This window comes from Pristiophorus japonicus, chromosome 7 (assembly GCF_044704955.1).
Source record: "Pristiophorus japonicus isolate sPriJap1 chromosome 7, sPriJap1.hap1, whole genome shotgun sequence".
Classification (NCBI taxonomy): Eukaryota; Metazoa; Chordata; class Chondrichthyes; family Pristiophoridae; genus Pristiophorus; species Pristiophorus japonicus.
Genome location: NC_091983.1, coordinates 87,758,565 through 87,781,285, shown reverse-complemented (window position 1 = coordinate 87,781,285; position 22,721 = coordinate 87,758,565). Strand labels below are relative to the sequence as shown.

Below are 22,721 nucleotides of genomic sequence, written 5' to 3'. Positions count from 1 at the left end.
ATTCAGATAATATTCTGCCTTCACGTTTTTGCCACCAAAGTGGATAACCTCACATTTATCCACATTATACTGTATCTGCAGTGCATTTGCCCACTCACCTAATCTGTCCAAGTCACCCTGCAGCCTCTTAGCGTCCTCCTCACAGCTCACACCGCCACCCAGCTTAGTGTCATCTGCAAACTTGGAGATATTACACTCAATTCCTTCATCTAAATCATTAATGTATATTGTAAAGAGCTGGGGTCCCAGCACTGAGCCCTGCGGCACCCCACTAGTCACTGCCTGCCATTCTGAAAAGGACCTGTTTATCCCGACTCTCTGCTACCTGTCTGCCAACCAGTTCTCTATCCACATCAGTACATTACCCCCAATACCATGTGCTTTAATTTTGCATACCAATCTCTTGTGTGGGACCTTGTCAAAAGCCTTTTGAAAGTCCAAATACACCACATCCACTGGTTCTCCCTTCTCCACTCTACTAGTTACATTTTCAAAAAATTCTAGAAGATTTGTCAAGCATGATTTCCCTTTCATAAATCCATGCTGACTTGGATCCTGTCACTGCTTTCCAAATGCGCTGCTATTTCATCTTTAATAATTGATTCCAACATTTTCTCAATTACTGATGTCAGGCTAATCGGTCTATAATTAACCATTTTCTCTCTCCCTCCTTTTTTAAAAAGTTGTGTTACATTAACTACCTTCCAGTCCATAGGAACTGATCCAGAGTTGATAGACTGTTGGAAAATGATCATCAATGCATCCACTATTTCTAGGGCCACTTCCTTAAGTACTCTGGGATGCAGACTATCCGGCCTCGTGGATTTATCGGCCTTCAATCCCATCAATTTCCCTAATACAATTTCACGCCTAATAAGGATTTCCTTCAGTTCCTCACTAGACCCTCGGTCCCCTAGTATTTCTGGAAGGTTATTTGTGTCTTCCTTCGTGAAGACAGAACCAAAGTATTTGTTCAACTGGTCTGCCATTTCTTTGTTCCGCATTATAAATTCACCTGAATCTGACTGCAAGAAACCTACGTTTGTCTTCACTAATCTTTTTCTCTTCACATATCTATAGAAGCTTTTGCAGTCAGTTTTTATGTTCCCAGCAAGCTTTCTCTTATACTCTATTTTCCCCCTCCTAATTAAACCCTTTGTCCTCCTCTGCTGAATTCTAAATTTCTCCCAGTCCTCAGGTTTGCTGTTTTTTCTGGCCAATTTATATGCCTCTTCCTTGGATTTAACACTATCCTTAATTTCCCTTGTTAACCACGGTTGAGCTACCTTCCCCGTTTTACTTTTACTCCAGACAGGGATGTACAATTGTTGAAGTTCATCCATGTGATCTTTAAATGTTTGGCATTGGCTATCCACCGTCAACCCTTTAAGTTTGCCAATGTACTCTAGCCAAATCACGTCTCATACCATCAAAGTTACCTTTCCTTAAGTTCAGGACCCTAGTCTCTGAATTAACTGTGTCACTTTCCATCTTAATAAAGAATTCTACCATATTATGGTCACTTTTCCCCAAGGGGCCTCGCACAACAAGATTGCTAATTAATCCTTTCTCATTACACATCACCCAGTCTAGGATGGCCAGCCCACTAATTGGTTCTTCGACATATTGGTCTAGAAAACCATCTCTAATACACTCCAGGAAATCCTCCTCCACTGTATTGCTACCAGTTTGGTTAGCCCAATGTATATGTAGATTAAAGTCGCCCATGATAACTGCTGTACCCTTGTTGCACGCATTTCTAATTTCTCATTTGATGCTGTCCCCAACCTCACTACTACTGTTTGGTGGTCTGTACACAACTCCCACTAGCGTTTTCTGCCCTTTGGTATCCCGCAGCTCCACCCATACAGATTCCACATCATCCAAGCTAATGTCCTTCCTTACTATTGCGTTAATTTCCTCTTTAACCAGCAACACTACCCCACCTCCTTTTCCTTTCTGCCTATGCTTCCTGAATGTTGAATACCCCTGGATGTTGAGTTCCTAGCCTTGGTCACCCTGGCGCCATGTCTCCATGATGCCAATTATATCATATTCATTAATTGCTGCCTGTGCAGTTAATTCGTCCACCTTATTACGAATACTCCTTGCATTGAATCACAGATCCTTCAGGCTTGTCTTTTTAACACACTTTGCCCCTTTAGAATTTTGTTGTAATGTGGCCCTTTTTTGATTATTGCCTTGGGTTTCTCTGCCCTCCACTTTTACTTTTCTTCTTTCTATCTTTTGCTTCTGCCACTGTTCTACTTCCCTCTATCTCCCTACATAGGTTCCCATCCCCCTGCCATATTATTTTAACCCCTCCCCAGCAGCACTAGGAAACATTTCCCCTCGGACATTGGTTCTGGTCCTGCCCAGGTCCAGACCGTCTGGTTTGTACTGGTCCCACCTCCCCCACAACCGGTTCCAATGTCCCAGGAATTTGAATCCCTCCCTTCTGCACCGCTCTTCAAGCCATGTATTCATCTGAGCTATCCTGTGATTTCTGCTCTGATTAGCATGTGGTACTGTTAGCAATCCTGAGATTACTACCTTCGAGGTTCTACTTTTTAATTTAACTCCTAGCTCCTTAACTTCAGTTTGTAGGACATCATCCTGTTTTTTTACCTATATCGTTGGTATCTATATGCACCATGACAAGTGGCTGTGCACCCTCCCCCTCCAAAATGTCCTGCAGCTGCTCCGAGACATCCTTGATCCTGGCATCAGCCACAGATGCTGCCTGACCTGAGTATTTCCAGCATTTTCTGTTTTTATTTCAGATTTACAGAAACTGTATTTTGCTTTTGTATAGACAGTTTAAGTCTTGTGTCGGTTGAGTCAGCATATACAGTCTAGCACTGCACCAACTTTTGTAATTGGGGATTGTCTAGGACATCAGGGATAACTCCCCTACTTTTGGAAATAGTGTCATGGGATCTTTTACATTCACCTGAGAGAGACTCGGTTTAACGTCTCATCTGAGTGCAGCACTCCCTCAGTCCTGCACTGGAGTGTCAGCCTAGATTTTTGTGTTCTGGTCTCTGGAGTGGGACTTGAACCTACAACCTTCTGACTCAGAGGCGTGGATGTTAAACAAAGTTTGGTGTTTGACTCTGACGTAGCCTCACGGTTGCTTTATCAATTGGATAAGCCGAGGGATTTAGGAGAAAATAGGTTCAGGTTCGGTTCCCTGTAATGCTCGCTCTTGGAAGCTCCTGTGACAATGAAAGTGGCTCGCGGCAAGGAGAGGGGCGTCACACATAGGCGTCCGCGCAGTCTCTTAGCAACCACGGGCTCCCAGTGACCTCGGTCACCTAGCGACGGAAGCAACCGAATCCGAGCTAGGAAGGCCCAGTCCCAGTCCCAGGCCCGCTGACTGAAGGAGACCGGCCCGGCCTGGACGCCAGCACCATGTCTTCGACGGCCGAGGAGCCGCCCAGCTACAGTTTGAATTCGGAAGACCCCGAGGAGCGGATCGCCGCCCGCAGGCTCCGGTTGGCCCAGAGGCTGGAGGAGAAGAAACGGTGAGAGCGGCGGAGCGTGTCCCGCCCTCTGGTCCACTGATGGAGCAGCGCTTGCTGGTTCCACCAGGGCAACTGCCCCCCCGGCCATCGCTGGGATTGATGCACATGTCCAGAGCCCGCCCGCGATAATCATCCCACGGTCTCCTCCGCCCATTAACCTGCCCGCCTCTTGCCTTTCTGACCCACCTTTCTTCAAACATGCCTTTAAAAATCCCTGTCTCTCTCAGGAGTAAGACGTTTATTCTACCCGTACAATATAGTACCGCGCAAAGATGAATGTTTAAAGGCTGACATAGAAACATAGAAAATAGGTGCAGGAGTAGGCCATTCGGCCCTTCTAGCCTTACCGCCATTCAATGTGTTCATGGCTGAATATGCAACTTCAGTACCCCATTCCTGCTTTCTCACCATACCCCTTGATTTCCCTAGTAGTAAGGACTTCATCTAACTCCTTTTTGAATATATTTAGTGAATTGGCCTCAACAACTTTCTGTGGTAGAGAATTCCACAGGTTCACCACTCTCTGGGTGAAGAAATTCCTCCTCATCTCGGTCCTAAATGGCTTCCCCCTTATCCTTAGACTGTGTCCCCTGGTTCTGGACTTCCCCAACATTGGGAACATTCTTCCTGCATCTAACCTGTCTAACCCCGTCAGAATTTTAAATGTTTCTATGAGGTCCCCTCTCATTCTTCTGAACTCCAGTGAATATAAGCCCAGTTGATCCAGTCTTTCTTGATAGGTCAGTCCCGCCATCCCGGGAATCAGTCTGGTGAACCTTCGCTGCACTCCCTCAATAGCAAGAATGTCCTTCCTCAGGTTAGGAGACCAAAACTGTACACAATACTCCAGGTGTGGCCTCACCAATGCCCTGTACAATTGTAGCAACACCTCCCTGCCCTTGTACTCAAATCCCCTCGCTATGAAGGCCAACATGCCATTTGCTTTCTTAACCGCCTGCTGTACCTGCATGCCAACCTTCAATGACTAATGTACCATGACACCCAGGTCTCTTTGCACCTCCCCTTTTCCTAATCTGTCACCATTCAGATAATAGTCTGTCTCTCTGTTTTTACCACCAAAGTGGATAACCTCACATTTATCCACATTATACTTCATCTGCCATGCATTTGCCCACTCACCTAACCTATCCAAGTCGCTCTGCAGCCTCATAGAATCCTCCTTGCAGCTCACACTGCCACCCAACTTACTGTCATCCGCAAATTTGGAGATACTACATTTAATCCCCTCGTCTAAATCATTAATGTACAGTGTAAACAGCTGGGTCCCCAGCACGGAACCTTGCGGTACCCCACTAGTCACTGCCTGCCATTCTGAAAAGTCCCCATTTACTCCTACTCTTTGCTTCCTGTCTGACAACCAGTTCTCAATCCATGTCAGCACACTACCCCCAATCCCACGTGCTTTAACTTTGCACATTAATCTCTTGTGTGGGACCTTGTCGAAAGCCTTCTGAAAGTCCAAATATACCACATCAACTGGTTCTCCCTTGTCCACTCTACTGGAAACATCCTCAAAAAATTCCAGAAGATTTGTCAAGCATGATTTCCCTTTCACAAATCCATGCTGACTTGGACCTATCATATTACCTATTTCCAAATGCACTGCTATGACATCCTTAATAATTGATTCCATCATTTTACCCACTACCGATGTCAGGCTGACCGGTCTGTAATTCCCTGTTTTCTCTCCCTCCTTTTTTAAAAAGTGGGGTTACATTGGCTACCCTCCACTCCATAGGAACTGATCCAGAGTCAATGGAATGTTGGAAAATGACTGTCAATGCATCCACTATTTCCAAGGCCACCTCCTTAAGTACTCTGGGATGCAGTCCATCAGGCCCTGGGGATTTATTGGCCTTCAATCCCATCAATTTCCCCAACACAATTTCCCGACTAATAAGGATTTCCCTCAGTTCCTCCTCCTTACTAGACCCTCCGACCCCTTTTATATCCGGAAGGTTGTTTGTGTCCTCCTCAGTGAATACCGAACCAAAGTACTTGTTCAATTGGTCCGCCATTTCTTTGTTCCCCGTTATGACTTCCCCTGATTCTGACTGCAGGGGACCTACGTTTGTCTTTACTAACCTTTTTCTCTTTACATATCTATAGAAACTTTTGCAATCCGTCTTAATGTTCCCTGCAAGCTTCTTCTCGTACTCCATTTTCCCTGCCCTAATCAAACCCTTTGTCCTCCTCTGCTGAGTTCTAAATTTCTCCCAGTCCCCGGGTTCGCTGCTATTTCTGGCCAATTTGTATGCCACTTCCTTGGCTTTAATGCTATCCCTGATTTCCCTTGATAGCCACGGTTGAGCCACCTTCCCTTTTTTATTTTTACGACAGACAGGAATGTACAATTGTTGTAGTTCATCCATGTCTGCCATTGCCCATCCACAGTCAACCCCTTCAGTATCATTCGCCAATCTATCCTAGCCAATTCACGCCTCATACCTTCAAAGTTGCCCTTCTTTAAGTTCTGGACATTCAATTTCTGCATTTTTCTAATGTTTATAATCCACTAAAGTGAGATTTTCACCGGGCTATTGAAGGGCATATAGCAAATAAGTTGGAGGGACAATTATTTGTACTTTTGGAGTAAGGAAAGATTATGGGATGATGGATCCGTGGTGTTTAAATGAATGTGGCTGAACTGGTTAATGTTAGCTCGTGATGGCATGGGTGCTACAAATGGGCTCAAGGAAACACTCCCAAAATGGTATGACAATTTAAGCACATCGGCATTGCTTGATTCACAGGAAATAAAGGTAATTTAACACCATTCCTTACATTCTAGTTAATAATAGATAATGGCAGTGATGTAAGCCTAATTCAGTGTGACTTTCATGACCTCACTTTAGTGCATTATAAACATTAGAAAAATCCAGCGATTGTATATCAGCCTTTAAATATTCATGTTTTTGTTGTACTATATTGTACATGTAGAATAACGTATATAATAAAAACAAACTTGCTTTGGGTTGTATAGTTGAATTAGTATGGGTGATCTAGTTGAAAGTAATGTTTAACCTGAAGATTTTAGAGTGTCCTGTGATGCATACTGAGATATTTACATTTTAAAAAAAAATTAGGGGGAAGTTGGGTAGAAATATTGAGCGACAATTTGCTGTCAAAATAACGGTGAGGCTAATGGTACTTGCCATTATTTATAAGCAAATGTTACAACAACTTCAGACGAGAGCAGATGCGCGGTTAAACGCGGAAACCAAAAGTTGCTGTCCAAGATGTGCTGCTTTGCTGTCTAGCTCACTGTTGAAATGCATTGAATAGGGTAAAGTTACATGCCACAGAAAGTAAAGTCTTGTCTAAGTATCCTTTTAACGACGTGATAAGTGTTGATTACTGCAGAACAACCTCTCTGGAAGATGAAGTATTACAAGTGTGAAGTATCATGCCTTCAGGTTTTAATTGTTGTAGCTTTTAAAAATGTAGATTTTTTAAACTTTTCCTTTCTCTCTCTTTCTCTCCCTCAATCCAATCTTTCTTTCCCTCGCTCTCTATTTCTCTTTCTGTTCCTGATTTGGTGTTGAGTTCCCCCACTATAATTCACATTTCCTTGTCAGTCCTTGCGTTGTTAATTTCACAATCCTTCAATCTGATTGGTTGAGGAGATAGGTGCTTGTCCTGTTCACGATACCAAATCTTCTGTTTCTCTCGTTGCGACATTATCAGCTTGCACTTTCAGCAACTTGTCATGCAAAAATTAAAAAAACATGAACGTGCAAACTAATGGCAGACGCTTAGATTCACTCTTGCAGCAAATGATGGCTCATTATAGAGGATCAGGAAATGGTAGACCTGGAGAGTTAATTTTGCACAACAATCTCCACAAATTCTAAATTCAAAAATGCAAATAAATTCCAGATCAGGCAATTTTAATGCAGGAATCTCTAAAATGCATGCAGGGATTAGTAATTAAGTATTGGGAGGAAACTCTCACGAGGCCATCAAATAGATAGCCAAACTAGATATCCTATTATAAGGTTTTCCTGTCATACGCAACAACAACAACAACGACAAATGCACTGCTTTTAGCATTTAATGTTATCCATTGGAGAAGTTGGAAATCTCTTTACCAGTGAGACTGTCCAGCTGTGTCTGACCTTACTATCACAGTTCACATGCAATAACCTTAAGCCTAATAATGACATGTAATATATATATGCGACACCTATAGCATGTAATAAAAATAAATCCTCATTCCACCTCTGGTCAAATGTATAGATTTGCAGTTTGGAAATTGCAGTACAGATATTCGATTTATACAATAATCAACTGAGATTTAATAAATCAAAAGTAGTTTCAGTTTTCAGATTTGCAAGAAAAAAGTGCTGCTAGTTTAATTTATTTTTATTACTGGAATCCATTCTGTAACAACATACAGCAAATTGGCTGCAGCAATAGAATTAGCATAAATTTAATTTAATTATTCAGAACCAAACATCCAATAAAAAAAGACTTGCATTTATATAGCGCCTTTCACGATATCCAGACATCCCAAAGCGCTTTACAGCCAATTAAGAACTTTTTGAAGTGTCATCACTTGTAATGTAGGAAACGCAGCAGCCAATTTGTGCACAGCAAGCTTCCACAAACAGCTTTATGATAATGACCAGATAATTTGTTTTTGTGATGTTGATTGAGGGATAAATATTGGCCAGGACACTGGGGATAAGTCTCCTGCTTTTCTTTGAAATAGTATCGTAGGATGGGATGTTAAACTGAGGCCCCATCTGCTCTCAAGTGGATGTAAAAGATCCTACACCACTATTTCGAAGAAGAGCAGGGGAGTTATCCCCAATGTCCTGACCAATATTATCCCTCAATCAACATAACAAAAAAAATTATTTGGTCATTATCACATTGCTGTTTGTGGGAGCTTGCTTGTGCGCAAATTGGCTGCTGTGTTTCCCACATTACAACAGTGACTACACTTCAAAAGTACTTCATTGGCTGTAAAGCGCTTTGAGACATCCGGTGGTCGTGAAAGGCAACATATAAATCTAAGTCTGTCTTTCTTTTTACACCTGAAAGAACAGATGGGGCCTCAGTTTCACGTCTCACCCAAAAAGCAACACCTCTGACAATGCAGCACTCCCTCAGTACTGCTCTGCAATGTCAGACTAGATTTTTGTTCTCCAGTCTCTGGATTGGGACTTGAACCCACAACCTTCTGATTCAGAGGCGAGAGTGCTACCCTCTGAGCCACCGCTAAATTGGAATGATATGTAAAATGCCCAGTTGATTATGGTTTATGTAATTTGATTGTTGTACAATAGCTTTAGAAATAGCATTCTGTTTTAATGGTGATGCAATGGTTTTATTTGTTGAGTCACTTTCATTGAGAACATGATGCTATCTCTGCAACGTTCAGGATCAGTATTATAATACCACTTTCAATCACATTTCTGTTTTTCTGGAGGTTAATTCCATTGAGTGTCCCCACCTGGTTTCATCACTCATTTAATGTGTTAATTAGTATAGTTGGAACCCTTTAGTCATAAAGGAATTTCATTACATCAAAATTTGCTTTGCTTATCAGAAGTCAGTTAGTTGTTGCTGGTTGATGGTGTGAAATAGTGCTGTAGGATCTTTTACGTTCACTTGAGAGAGCTTTGGGTTCCAAGCTGACAATTTAGCTATTGAGATTGTATAGTTGAGACCGCCTAAGAAGAGAAGAGATAGTTGATTCGTAGATTACCTATATATTGCAATATTAGTGGAAATTTTCCTAGGTCTGCTCTTATTTGCTTCACCCAATCAATTCAATGCACCTATCAGAAAATCGTGCGGGTTGAAACACACACCCATAAAGGAAATAACCCGATTTTCTTGCATTTAATGGAAAGAAAATTGAACAGGTGTGTGTTGTGACATACCCGATTTACTGACATTTGCTACACCCAGATGATACAGCAATCTCGCCAATAATGTTTTATCTGCCAAATTTAAAAAAATTACATAATAAATGAAGGAGGTATCAAATCATTTTCCAGGGAAGCCAAGATTGCAATTGATGGTGTTGATGAAGAGGGCATAGAGGACCTGAGTAAAGGCTGCAAACAGGTTGCGGACTCACATCAGGTCAGTCATTTAATGTTAACACAGACCTGTCCACGTTCACCCTCCAATCTTCTCTTATCTTTAGCTTAATGCTGCACAGAGTTCATTTCTCAATCACAGCACATTGATTCTGCTGTGAGTGACCTTTCTGGTATCGGAAAAGCGAAAGAAAATGTGTTTTGTGACATGATAGGTTGTAATTTCACCCCCCATTGACATTAAATCTGTAATACCAAGTCTCTGCTGATGCAATGCTCTCTAATTCATTCTGCTTGTTTCCATTTGTCTTTTAGCTAGCAGAGTGGACAGTAGTTCTTTGCTCAGTCCATTCTAAACATGCTTAATGTTGGGGAAACGGATGTCAGCAGTAAGAATTTTTACTGTTCTCGCCGGACTCTGCCCCTGCCTCAGCTCATCTGCTACTTACACCCTCATCATGCCTTTGTTACCGCTAGACTTGACTGTTCCAGTGCTTTCCTGACTGACCTCCCATCTTCCACCCTCCATAAGCTTAAGCTCATCCAAAACTGCCCGTAATCTCTGCCTGTATCCTAACTCGCATCATCCCTTTGCTTGCAGACCTACATTGGCTCCCGGTCCGACAAGGCATCAATTAAAAAAATCTCATCCATGTTTTCAAATCTCTGCGTAGTCTCGCCCCCTCCCTATCTCTGTAACCGAAGACTAAAGCAACAATGTTGTTAAATTGTGCAGTTGGCATTCCTTGGATTTTTCTTGGGTATTAAAGACTATTTACTTGAGCAATGTGCTTTATTTAACTTTTACAATCCTTGTTCCTTTGATGCTCTGGAGGTATTCCACCAGTGATGAGTTATAGGAATAAAAACAATATCTAAAAGGACAGAATCACATTTGTGCTGCAGCTTCACAACCCAAAATATTAACCTATGCTTTTGATGGATCTGTTGTGTATTTATAGCATTTTTTGATTTTATTTCAGTGTTGTAACATTCACATTTTTTTAATTTCTAAGTTTTAGCCATTCTTTTGCAAATGTGAATAATCACAATCGCGCTTCTAAGTTATGACCAGTCTGTAAAATAATGTTGGAAAATCTAATCATTAGTGAGCTACTCTGTGACTGAGTGGCTCTGATTAGGAGCCCTACTTATTAGGAGCCCTAGCAAAATTGAAGTCAATGGGAATGTGGGAGAAAACTCTTCACTGGCTGGAGTCATGCCTAATACAAAGGAAGATGGTTGTGGTTTTTGGAGGTCAATCATCTCAGCTCCAGGACATCTCTGCAGGAGTTCCTCAGGTCAGTGTCCTAGGCCCAACCATCTTCAGCTGCTTCATCAATGACCTTCGCTGCATCATAAGTGGGGATGTTAGCTGATGATTGCACAGTGTTCAATTCCATTTGCAACTCCTCAGAAAATGAAGCAGTCCATGCAGCAAGACCTGGATGACATTTAGGCTTGTGCTGATAAGTAGCAAGTAACATTTGCGCCAGGCAATGACCATCTCCAACAAGCGAGAGTCTAACCAACTCCCCATGATATTCAACGGCATTACCATCACCGAATTCCCCACCATCAACATCCTGGCGGGGTCACCATTGACCAGAAACTTAACTGGACCAGCCACAAAAATACTGTGGCTGCAAGAGCAGGTCAGAGGCTGGGTATTCTGCGGCGAGTGTCTGACCTCCTGACTCCCCAAAGCGTTTCCACCATCTATAAGGCACAAGTCAGGAGTGTGATGGAATACTCTCCACTTGCCTGGATGAGTGCAGCTCCAATAAGCTCAAGAAGCTCGACACTATCCAGGGCAAAGCAGCCCGCTTGATTGGCACCTCATCCACCATCTTCAACATGCACCACCGGTACACTGTGGCTGCAGTGTGTACCATCTATAAGATGTGCTGCAGTAACTCTTCAGCAGCACTTCCCAAACCTGTGACCTCAACACTTAGAAGGACAAGGGCAGCAGGCGCATGGGAGCACCATCACCTGCAAGTTCCCCTCCCAAGTTACACACCATCCAGACTTGGAAATATATCGCAGATCCTTCATCGTCACTGGAACTCCCTCCCTAACAGCACTGTGGGAGTACCTTCACCACAAGGACTACAGTGGTTCAAAAAGGCAGCTCACGACCACCTTCTCCAGGGCATTTAGGGACGGGCAATAAATGCTGGCCTTGCCAATGGCGCCCACATTCCGGAATGAATTAAAAAAAACAAGCATCTTTAAATTAATTGTGTAACATTGCACCCACGGTTTCGGCTGAACTGGACTTTGTTTCATCAGCCTCCTATTTGCTGAATATCCAACCCCATACCCTCATATTCTCTCCATCACAAAGATCGCCTACTTCCACCTCTGTAACATTGCCTGTCTTTGCCCCTGCCTCAGACTATCTACTGCTGAAACCCTCATCCATGCTCTTGTTACCTCCAGAATTGACTATTCCAAAGCTCTCCTAGCTGAAATCTTATGCTTCACCCTCCATAACCATGAACTCATTTAAAAAGTTGCTACCTGTATCCTAACCCACACCAAGTATAGCTTACCCAACATCTCTCTGCTTTTTGATCTACATTGGCTCTCAGTCCACCAACACCTACAATTTAAAATTCTCATCTTCATGTTCAAATCCCTCCATGGCTTTACTCTTCCCTATCTCTGTAACCTCCTCCAGCCCTATAATCCTCCAAGAACTCTCCGTTTATCCAACTCTGTCCTCTTACACCTTTCACTCCCTTCGCCCCACCATTGCCGACCATACAATCTTGGCCATAAGTCCATATCTCACATTAATAACAGCTTAGCCATCATTCCTATGCTCTCTGTCCCCAATACATTTCATTCAAAATCCTGTCTTTCTTTAAAAATGCATAATTTCATTGTCCCACCCTACTACTACAACATCCTGCTGCACTACATCCTAGGATTCTGACTCCGGCCTCCTGCGCCCCCCTCTTCCACCACTCCACCATCAGTGGCAGAGGCTTCAGCCGTCCAACATAGAAATACATAACATAAATAGAGGTAACAACACTGAAAGAGGACAATCAGTCAATGTTGGCATTTACCCTCCACGTAAATAAATAGTCCTAATCCCATTTTCCACCTTGTTCCCATATCCCTTCTTTTCTTTCTCATTCATCCACTAATCCAGTATTATCTTGAATGTTATCATAGGTTTTGCTTCAACTACTGACCCTGGAAGTAAATTCCACATCCTTAAAACTTTGTATAAATAAGTTTCTCTTTCTGTCTGTTCTAAATTTTTTATATTTAATGTTGTATCTATGCCTCTATCATTCTAGATCCTCCAACTATTGAAACGGTCTGATTCTAACTACGCTGTCCCATCCGTTCATAATTCTTCCATCGTATCATATCTGTATTGTTCCGATGAAAAAAGCCTCAATTTATTAAGTATTTCTTCATATTTATATTTCCTCATTCCAGACAGCATCCAAGTGAATTTGCACTCTATTGCATCAACACTCTTTCAATATTCCAATACTATGGAGCCCAAAACTGCACATACTATTCCAACTGTGGTCCTATTAAAGTCTTATAGAGTTTCATCATTACATCTCAACGTTTAAAATTTGATACCTCACGTGATAAAACTTACTTTTTTTATGGCCTTATCAATGATGTTGTGAAATCTGTACCATGACATCCCTTTGCTCTTCCACATCATTGAGCCTACTTCCATTCAGAGTATAATTACTGCTTTTATTTTTGCCAAATTCACTTTATTCCTAACTAACTTTGAAATCCATCTGCCACTTTCTCCCCCATTCCCCCATCTCATTAATATCCCATAGCAGCTTTTAGTCTTCCAAAACCTCCTATTTTGGTACCATTTACAGATTTTGAGGCCACTCTTTCTCAGCATAAATTGAAATCACTGATATATGCAGTAACATAGAAAATAGGTACAGGAGTAGGCCATTCGGCCCTTCGACCCTGCACCACCATTCAATATGATCATGGCTGATCATGCACTTCAGTACCCCATTCCTGCTTTCTCTCCATGGCCGTAAGGGCCACATCTAACTCCCTTTTGAATATATCTAATGAACTGGCCTCAACAATTTTCTGTGGTAGAGAATTCCACATGCTCACAACTCTCTGAGTGAAGAAGTTTCCCCTCAGCTCGATCCTAAATGGCTTACACCTTATCCTTAGACTGTGACCCCTGGTTCTGGACTTCCCCAGCATCAGGAACATTCTTTCTGCATCTAACCTGTCCAATCCCATCAGAATTGTATATGTTTCTATGAGATCCCTTCTCATTCTTCTAAATTCCATTGAATATAAGCATAGTCGATCTAGTCTTTTTTATGTCAGTCCTGTCATCCTGGGAATCAGTCTGGTGAACCTTCACTGCATTCCCTCAATAGCAAGAATGTCCTTCCTCAAATTAGGAGATCAAAACTGTACACAATATTCAAGGTGTGGCCTCATCAAGGCCCTGTACAACTGTAGTAAAACCTCCCTGCTCCTATACTCAAATCCTCTCGCTATGAAGGCCAACATGCCATTTGCCTTCTTCACTGCCTGCTGTACCTGTATGCCAACTGTCAATGACTGATATACCATGACACCCAAATCTCGTTGCACCTCCCCTTTTACTAATCTGTCACCATTCAGATAATAATCTGCATTCCTGTTTTTATCATCAAAGTGGAGTAACCTCACATTTATCTACATTATACCGCATCTGCCATGTATTTGCCCACTCTCCTAACCTGTCCAAGTCACCTTGCAGCCTCTTAGCATCCTCCTCACAGCTCACACTGCCACCCAGCTTAGTGTCATCTGCAAACTTGAAGATATTACATTCAATTCCTTCGTCTAAATCATTAATGTATATTGTAAATAGCTGGGGTCCCAGCACTGAACCTTGTGGTACCTCACAAGTCACTGCCTGCCATTCTGAAAAGGACCCGTTTATTCCTACTCTTTGCTTCCTGTCTGCCAACCAGTTCTCTATTCACGTCAGTACATTACCCCCAATACCATGTGCTTTAATTTTGCACACTAATCTCTTGTGTGGGACCTTGTCAAAAGCCTTTTGAAAGTCAAAATACACCACATTCACTGGTTCCCACTTGTCCATTCTAGTAGTTACATCCTCAAAAAATTCTAGAAGATTTGTCAAGCATGATTTCCCTTTCATAAATCCATGCTGACTTGGACTGATCCAGTCACTGTTTTCCAAATGCGCTGCTATTACATCTTTAATAATTGATTCCAACATTTTCCCCACCACCGATGTCAGGCTGACCGGTCTATAATTCCCTGTTTTCTCTCTCCTTTTTTAAAAGGTGGGGTTACATCAGCTACCTCCAGTCCATAGGAACTGATCCAGAGTCTATAGAATGTTGGAAAATGACCACCAATTGATCCACTATTTCTAGGGCCACTTCCTTAAGTACTCTGGGATGCAGACTATCAGGTCCTGGGGATTTATCAGCCTTTACTCCCATCAGAAATGCTCCAGAACTGAATCCTGTGGGACACCAATAATCAATTCCAATCACTCTGGAAAAACTGGTCTTAACCACTCATCTGTTTTCTCCCTTCTATTCAAATTTTAATCCAGGTTGCTATCCTCCTAATCTCAGATCCTGAATCTTCTCTAGTAATCTCCTGTGCAGTACTTTATCAAAGGCTTTCCTAGAGTCTATATACACGGCATCCACCGTATTTCCCCTAACTACCACATCTCTTATCTCCTCAAAGAATTTAAGAGGTTTGTCAAGCATGGTCATCCTTTTTGAAATCCATCCAAGTTACTTCTAATAATTCTTTCTTTATCTAGAACATTGTAATTTCATTTGTAATTAGGTGCACTAACATTTTACTGATATTAAATTAACTAGCCTGTAATTACTAGGATTAGCTCTGTCTCCCGTTTTAAAAATGGGTATTACATTGCCCTCGCACACATCCTCATTCTGTAGAGCTCTGTAATATAAATTCTAGGGCCTCAGTAATTTCCACCTTAATCTGTTTTAGCTCTACTCTGTGGAGCTTCTTCCCTGTACCCCTCAATGTTGCTACTTCCCTCTCATCCACCCTTTAAAAAAAGCTTTTCAGTCATACTTTGTCACCTCTCTCAATGCTCCTTTGAAATCTTCTTGGGATATTTGCTACTTTAACGGCCCTTTATAAATGAAAGTTGTTCTCATGTCAATTGTGGGAGGCAATGTGAGGTACTTTAATTTGGAATTATAAGGGATTGACCATTTGTTTTAATTTTTAAAGAGGCTGATTAAGCTGAAAAGAGATGGGACATCATTGGTCACAAATATACAAATTGCTGAAGACTCAAAGGAGATGCAGAGGAGAAACACAGAAAGAGAAGCGCAAAAGCAAAGGTGAGTCAATTATACTGTCTTTACTTTGCCATTTGTACCAGTACTACATTGATGTTTTGGAATTGTTGGTGGGAAAAAAAAATGTCCCCCTTTTACCTTTTAGAGGCAGTTGGGAAATACTTTTACAAGAAAAAGTGACTCTCCATTACCTTGCCTTAAGTGAGCATTCTTCATCTGAGCTTGGACAGTGAATGTTAGCAGGCTTTTTCACAATGGTGACTATCGTAGCAGAACCTGCACATGCCCTCACTTCTCCCCCACACCCATTCAGTTGCAGCACTAGTTCCTTGATAGGATTGAGGGATAGGAACTCTGGCTAGCTATTTTTTTCTTTCTCCTAGCCCTGGGATGCTGAGACAAACCTGTAATTACTGCCCTGGCTGTTTGAGATTGATTAACATGATGGGTTAGCAACTGAATCTGTTACTCTTGCAGTTCATTGGCTGTTGTTGAATTTTCTGGCAGTAACAATAAGAACTTTTTTGAAGGTTCTTGCTCTTCTCTCAGCTTTTACAGTTCTATTGGTCACTTGCTTTGTATTATAAATTATATGTGATTGTCAAGCCAAAGAACTGAATGCTTTTTTTTTAGCAAAGAGGGTGTTTAATCTTCATTGAATTGGATTGAATGGGCAAATCACCGTTTTCTTTTCACCGCAATTATTGACTTGTTTTTTTTAATGCTGAAGATAAGAGACCATTTAACCCACTATGCAGTTCGCTCTGTATATATCAGTTGTGATTCTATTGCTGTTTATCTTTTTAAGTGAAGAGTTTATTACTCTATAGAGGCTTCAGGCCACATAGCAAAGACAAAATCATCACTTTTACTGACATAATTGTTAAAGATGAGAAACAGACTTGAACCAAATGCACTTTTCTGGGAATCCTGATCAGTTATAAGGATAAGAAGACAAATGCCCATTTATCGTACTTGATGTTGTGTCCCCTGCATAAATCTTTTCTGGTGGAACAGCTCACGAGAGACACACTTGTCAATTAACATGGTCTGCTATATATGTTGAATGTTGTAAAAATGTTGAGGGATTTTGCTCCAACTTCATGCTGAGCATTAAGGTTTGCAATAAGTACAGAATTTTAAAAAGTTTCAGAAGATTACAATCTACAATATTTTCATTTGCTGTAGTATGTGGAATTGATGTGTAGGAAAAGCAGTTGATGTTAAATTGATTCTTTAATTTAAGAAAATAAAATATATATTTTTCTTTCTCCTTTTAAAAAAAAACTTATTATGTATTTGCATTCTTTACTTGGTCTGGATTCATAACCCAGTTCACTGAGGGCTCAAGTTACAGATATTGTAGCCTATCACCTGACCTTAGCAATAAATTTATGAGCGGTAGTGATCCTGATTCTTGGAAGAAACCTAGAAAATTAATCTACATGACAAAGTACCATCTACCTGGGATTTGAATTTTTTGTACTTCTCAGAACTACCTGAAACGTTCTCAATATGTTCTTTAAGCCATAACCTGGCGGGAAAAGTTGAAGCTGGTTCCACTTATCCTGGCTGTATCATGGACCAATATGTTCATGATTCCCGCTGACCGCTTCTGCAAGGTAACTGCTAGTGGGCATCTGCACAGCCTTGTATCCTAAATTTTTTTTGAAAAGAGGATGCAAAATATTTTTTAAGTGACATTACGCAGAAGCATTCTTCTGTAACATGTTGTGGTCTGGTAGTGGTTTGAGTGTCAGATTGCTGTCCATAAAATCATGAATTAACTTGCGAAGACTGCTTGTACTCGTAATGTAATTGTCTTAGTTATGTATGAAAAAATCATATTATACCAGATAAAACAGTATTGAAACCTCCAAAATTTCTGTTGACATTGCCAATGACAATGACATTGCCTAGACTTGACTATTCCAACGGCCTCCCACATTCTACCCTATATAAACTTGAGGTCATCCAAAACTCGTCTCCCCATGTCCTAACTTGCACCAAGTCCTGTTCACCCATGACCCCTGTGCTTGCTGAATAACCTACATTGGCTTCCGGTTAAGCATCGCCTCGATTTAAAAATTCTCATCCTTGTTTTCAAATCCCTCCATGGCCTTGCCCTGCTCTATCTCTTTAATATTCTCCAGCCCCACAACTCCACCCCCGCCCCCCCCCCCCACTCCCCCCAAAGATATCTGCGCTGCTCTAATTCTGGCCTCTTGAGTATCTCTGATTTTAATCGCTCAACCATCGGTGATCATGCCTTCAGCTGCCGACGCCCTAAGCTCTGGAATTACGTCCCTAAACTTCACTGCCTCTCTACCTCTCTTTCTTCCTTTAAGACACCTTAAAATTCACCTCTTTGACCAAGCTTTTGATCATCTGCCCTAACTTCTCCTTATGTGGCTCGGATTTGACACCCTGTAACGCGCCTTGGGACCTTTTGCTACATTAAAGGTGCTAGATAAATACACGCTGTTGTTGTAATAGTGGGGTGAAAAATATCTTTACATTTACATTGGTTGAAACTGTTTTCAGTTTACAAAATGCTGGATTTAAAAGATTTATTTGGTGTTTGAAGGAATGCGAGGCTGGAGAATGAAGCAACAATGAGTGAGGAAAAATTTGAGGCCATCACAAAGAAATGGTTGTCAGCTAAGGCCCGTAAGATTCCACAGGATCTGCGTGACATTCTAATCAAACAGCAACAGCTCTGTGCTGAGTTAATTGAAGGGAAAAACAAGCTGATTAACATTCTGCAGAAGGTAATTTGTTACATATTAGGAAGTTGGGTGAAATTGTGATGTTGAATAGTTTAACTTTTAAAATATGCTTTTTTGTTGTTGCAATTTGGGAGCCCAGTAGTTATAATGCTGCTTCAAGCCAGATTCTACTTTGTGACTACTGTTCCTTAATTCTGAACTCTGATGGGTGGCACAGTGGGTTAGAACACTGTTGTTTTGCCTCTGGGAAATGAGTCTTGAACTTAATCCAGACTGATGCAATGAAAGTATATCTTCCAACTGTAAGGGTCCATGGTGAAATGAGTTTGGAATATGATGGAAGCAGAACTCGCTCTTGTTTCAAACTTTAAAATTTTAGTATTATATATGAAATTTTCAATAGGCCAATATAATGTGAATTTAAAATGGATTTTCATTTGCTACATTCTTAAGCGTCCTTTGTGTTTGTGTGGGAGGGGGGGAAGTAACACAACACAAATTATTCTAGAGATAGTTACTAGTTTCAATGGAGGTGGTTAGCCAAAGTCCTGTACTCCAGTAAATAGAATCATAATAGAAACTTCCAGCACAGGAGGCCATTCTGCCCATTGTGCTCTTTGAAAGAGCAGTGGTGCTTAGACCCATATCTCCGCTTTATGTCCATAACCCTCCCTGTAAGTTCCTCATCCTCCAGTACCTGCCCAAATCTCTCTCAAAATTATTTAATTAATAAATCTGATTCCACCACCTAGTGTTTTCCATATTCTGACAACTGTCTGAGTGAAAAAAATTCTCATCATCTCCCCTCTTGATTTTTTGCCAATGATTTTAAATCTATGACTTCTGATTATTTACCCACTCGGGAATAATTTTTCCTCTATCTACCCTATCGAAATCTCTCATCATCTTGAGATCACCTCTCAACCTTTTCTGTTCTAAGGAGAACAGTCCTAACTTATCCAACCTCTCCTCATAAGTCTTTTAACCCTGATATCCAACGTTCCCTTCAGGCTGCACAGCTGCCTCGAGGTCCTGCGCAGTCGGTGAGCCAGCTTCCCAATGTAAAAAGAACACGCATGTGCGGAAGTTTGAATGGGCCATGCAGCCCCGTAGAGGGCCCCCTCAAAAAAAAATTAAGGGAATGTTGCTGGTAACCACCTGGTAAATCTCCTCTGTACCTTTTCAAAGGCCTTTACATCTGTTCTGAAGTGTGGTGCACTTGCATGCACTCACAAAATAATTGTACCAGAAATTTTCTCTGTCTTTCAAATGTTAAATTAATGCTAAACTTTCAGACACCTATTGAACACTCTAGCGTTGCTCTTGATAAGCAAATCAAGTAACAAAGTAATCAACTTAGCAAGAATAATAAGTCTGAGATCTATTTGTATCATAAAGTTGATTTGATAATGTTTCTTTACCGAATCAGTAAAAACTAAGGTATCACAACTTGTTTGAATAACTAAATTGCTGGTTTTCCCTATTCACCAGTTCTGTGTCTTCCCTGTCTATATCAATCACATGGCAGTGGAGTGGCTTCATGGACCATAACTATCCACATTTTATTTAGCAAAGACGCAAACTTTTTGAAAAGGACAGTAAAATATTGAGTGTTTAATTTGCGTGGGGCAGTTTAAAATGTGTGTGATTAATTGCTGAGTTCTTTTGTTTCTTCTTCTTCTTATTCTTATAATAAATTTGTCTCTTAGTTTTAGCCTGAATATTACTGTCAGGTATTGTGGTGTTTTGTACTTTTGGACTGGGCAGGAGCACATGGTGGAATCTCACATGGGTCCCAGTGTTTAGCATAGTAGAAAAATAATCACAGTTATTCCTGCAGCCAGCTGTCGTGTACACGACATGCGTAAAGTTGAATATTTCATACAATGGGAGAGGTGTTTATGGAAATTATCATTTTGCTGTGAACCCACCAAGAGTGTAAGGAAAAAACTTAAATTTGAATACAAACTCAGTTCATCTCCTGGTGAACATAATTCCACATCAAGAAATTGCATATAATTTGAATTTCAATTGGCAGTCTAGAATGAAAGCTCTCAAGGATGCCTGGTATGGAAAATAAAAATACCACACTGGTATAACTGGGGATTCAATTCTGAGGTTGAGGTGAAGATATATGTTGGGACAGAGTAGAGACAACTTTACTCAGCGTGTGACCCATGCTGTACCTCTTCTGTGATTGATTACTGCTGGCACATGACAAAGAAGAAAAGTTTTCCATTTCCCAGCAACGCTCAACATACTGAACCAAAACTAAAAACATAAATTTTCAAATGATAGCCTTGTATTATGAGCTTTTAAAAAAAGTTTTATATTTGTATTATGATTTTTTTTTAAAGTGATACTGTAGATAAGCTTGGGTTTGCAAATCCCATATGCAGTAAACTCCTAATAACTCATTTCCTGACATTCAACTAACCAGCTCATTATTGCAAGAGGTGTAGGGCTCAATTTTCCCCAGTTATCTGCACCATTATTTTTGGCATGCATTGTATTTTTTGGAGTAACTTAAAATCTCCAAGTTTCCCCAAAGTTTCAGCGCCAGCGAAACTCAGTTAGTTACGATTTTTTTAGGTTCGGATTTTGAGTCATGGGGGCATAACCTGATGTCAGTTTTCACATTTAAGCAAGTTTGGGCAACTTACATTTTTCCTAGGTTGGCGTATGTGACTACTCCCAAAAAACCTTCTGGGCACTTCAGAAAAACCAGCGCACATTAAAAAAACCAGTGCAGAAAGGCGTCATTATTTTTAGGCGAATTTTTGGAAGGAGTCAAGAAGGCAAAGACTATGCATCATGAAGCTTAATTTTTTCAAAGTCAAAAGGGAGAAAATGGAAGTCTAATGCAATTCTTTAATTTTTGAGTTTTTTCAAAGGACCACGCCACCACCGTCTCCTCACCGGGCTCAAGGGTCAGTGTGTCGGCCGGCCAAATCGTTTCCTCGCCTGGACACTGGCTCGGGGCTCGGCTTCAAAAGAAGCCCGGGGGGGTGGGGTGGGGTGGAAGCCGAACTGAAGGGATAAGGGATGAGAACACTTAGGCTATGCAGCAGCTTCAAAAAAAGCCCAGGGCAGGAGGGGAGGGTGGGGAGTGTGGGCGCCGAGCCCGTGTCCGGGCGAGGGAGTGATTCTGCTGGCCGACCCTGGAGCTTGGTGAGGAGAGGTTCAGTGGTGGGGTGGTACTTTGAAAAAAATCTAAAATTAAAGAATTGCATTCGACTGTTTTTTTTAATTGAATGCCTAGTTTCCCATTCTAAGCAAGCCTATTTGCACATGTGCAGACCACACAAGGACTTCGACCTTAGAGGGGGAGAGAGAGAGAGAGAGGAAAGAAGGTGCAAGTGCTTTCTCTTGTTGTTTTGAGCTTCTTGCAAAGCTACAATTAAATTATGGGGGCAATAATATTGACAATGCCGTACCTCGTGCAAGGCTTCTGCATGGTGGTGCTGTGGAGGGGAAGATTGATTAGACATCATCACCTGAGGAACCTCAGAGTCCGTAGGATGATGGGCAGGAGGCCTTACCCACATCGGGTATAGCGAGACAGGCATTCATACCTGCACCTGAGTGATGCAGACGGTGTGAGAAGGCTGCGTTTCCGCAAATAAGTTGTAACCGATATCTGTGAGTTAATAAAAGCAGACCTGTACCCTAGAAGCGTCAGGAGGACTGCTTTGTCAGTTGAAGTAAAGGTTACAGCTACACTTTCATTTTATGTATCTGGATCATTCCATGCCACAACTGGAGATGTGTGCGCCATTTCCCAACATGCAACACATATCTGCATTCGGCAGGTGACTGCTGCACTACATGCCCGGAGGAATGACTGTATAAAGTTCCCCATGACCACCCAGGCAATGCATGACAGGGCTGTGGGCTTCTCCAGGGTTGCTGGCTTCCCAAAGGTACAGGGCTGCATTGATTGTACCCACATCGCCTTGCGAGCACCTTTTGGAGGATTCCGAGATGTACAGGAACAGAAAAGGCTTCCACCCTGTGAATGTGCAGCTCATCTGTGAC

General features: G+C 41.6%; 1 protein-coding gene across 1 annotated transcript in view; it reads left to right on the top strand.

Moving 5' to 3' along the window:
* Nucleotides 1-3,162: 3,162 nt before the first annotated feature.
* The window catches only part of drc1 (dynein regulatory complex subunit 1 homolog (Chlamydomonas)), a 165,265-nt gene continuing 145,706 nt past the window's right edge, over nucleotides 3,163-22,721 (top strand). Inside the window, exons 1-4 of the mRNA XM_070885107.1 lie at nucleotides 3,163-3,527; nucleotides 9,560-9,647; nucleotides 15,884-15,996; nucleotides 18,542-18,725. Of these exons, the coding sequence (XP_070741208.1) occupies nucleotides 3,415-3,527; nucleotides 9,560-9,647; nucleotides 15,884-15,996; nucleotides 18,542-18,725 (498 nt within the window). The 5' untranslated portion in view covers nucleotides 3,163-3,414. The remainder of the gene's footprint in view (nucleotides 3,528-9,559; nucleotides 9,648-15,883; nucleotides 15,997-18,541; nucleotides 18,726-22,721) is intronic.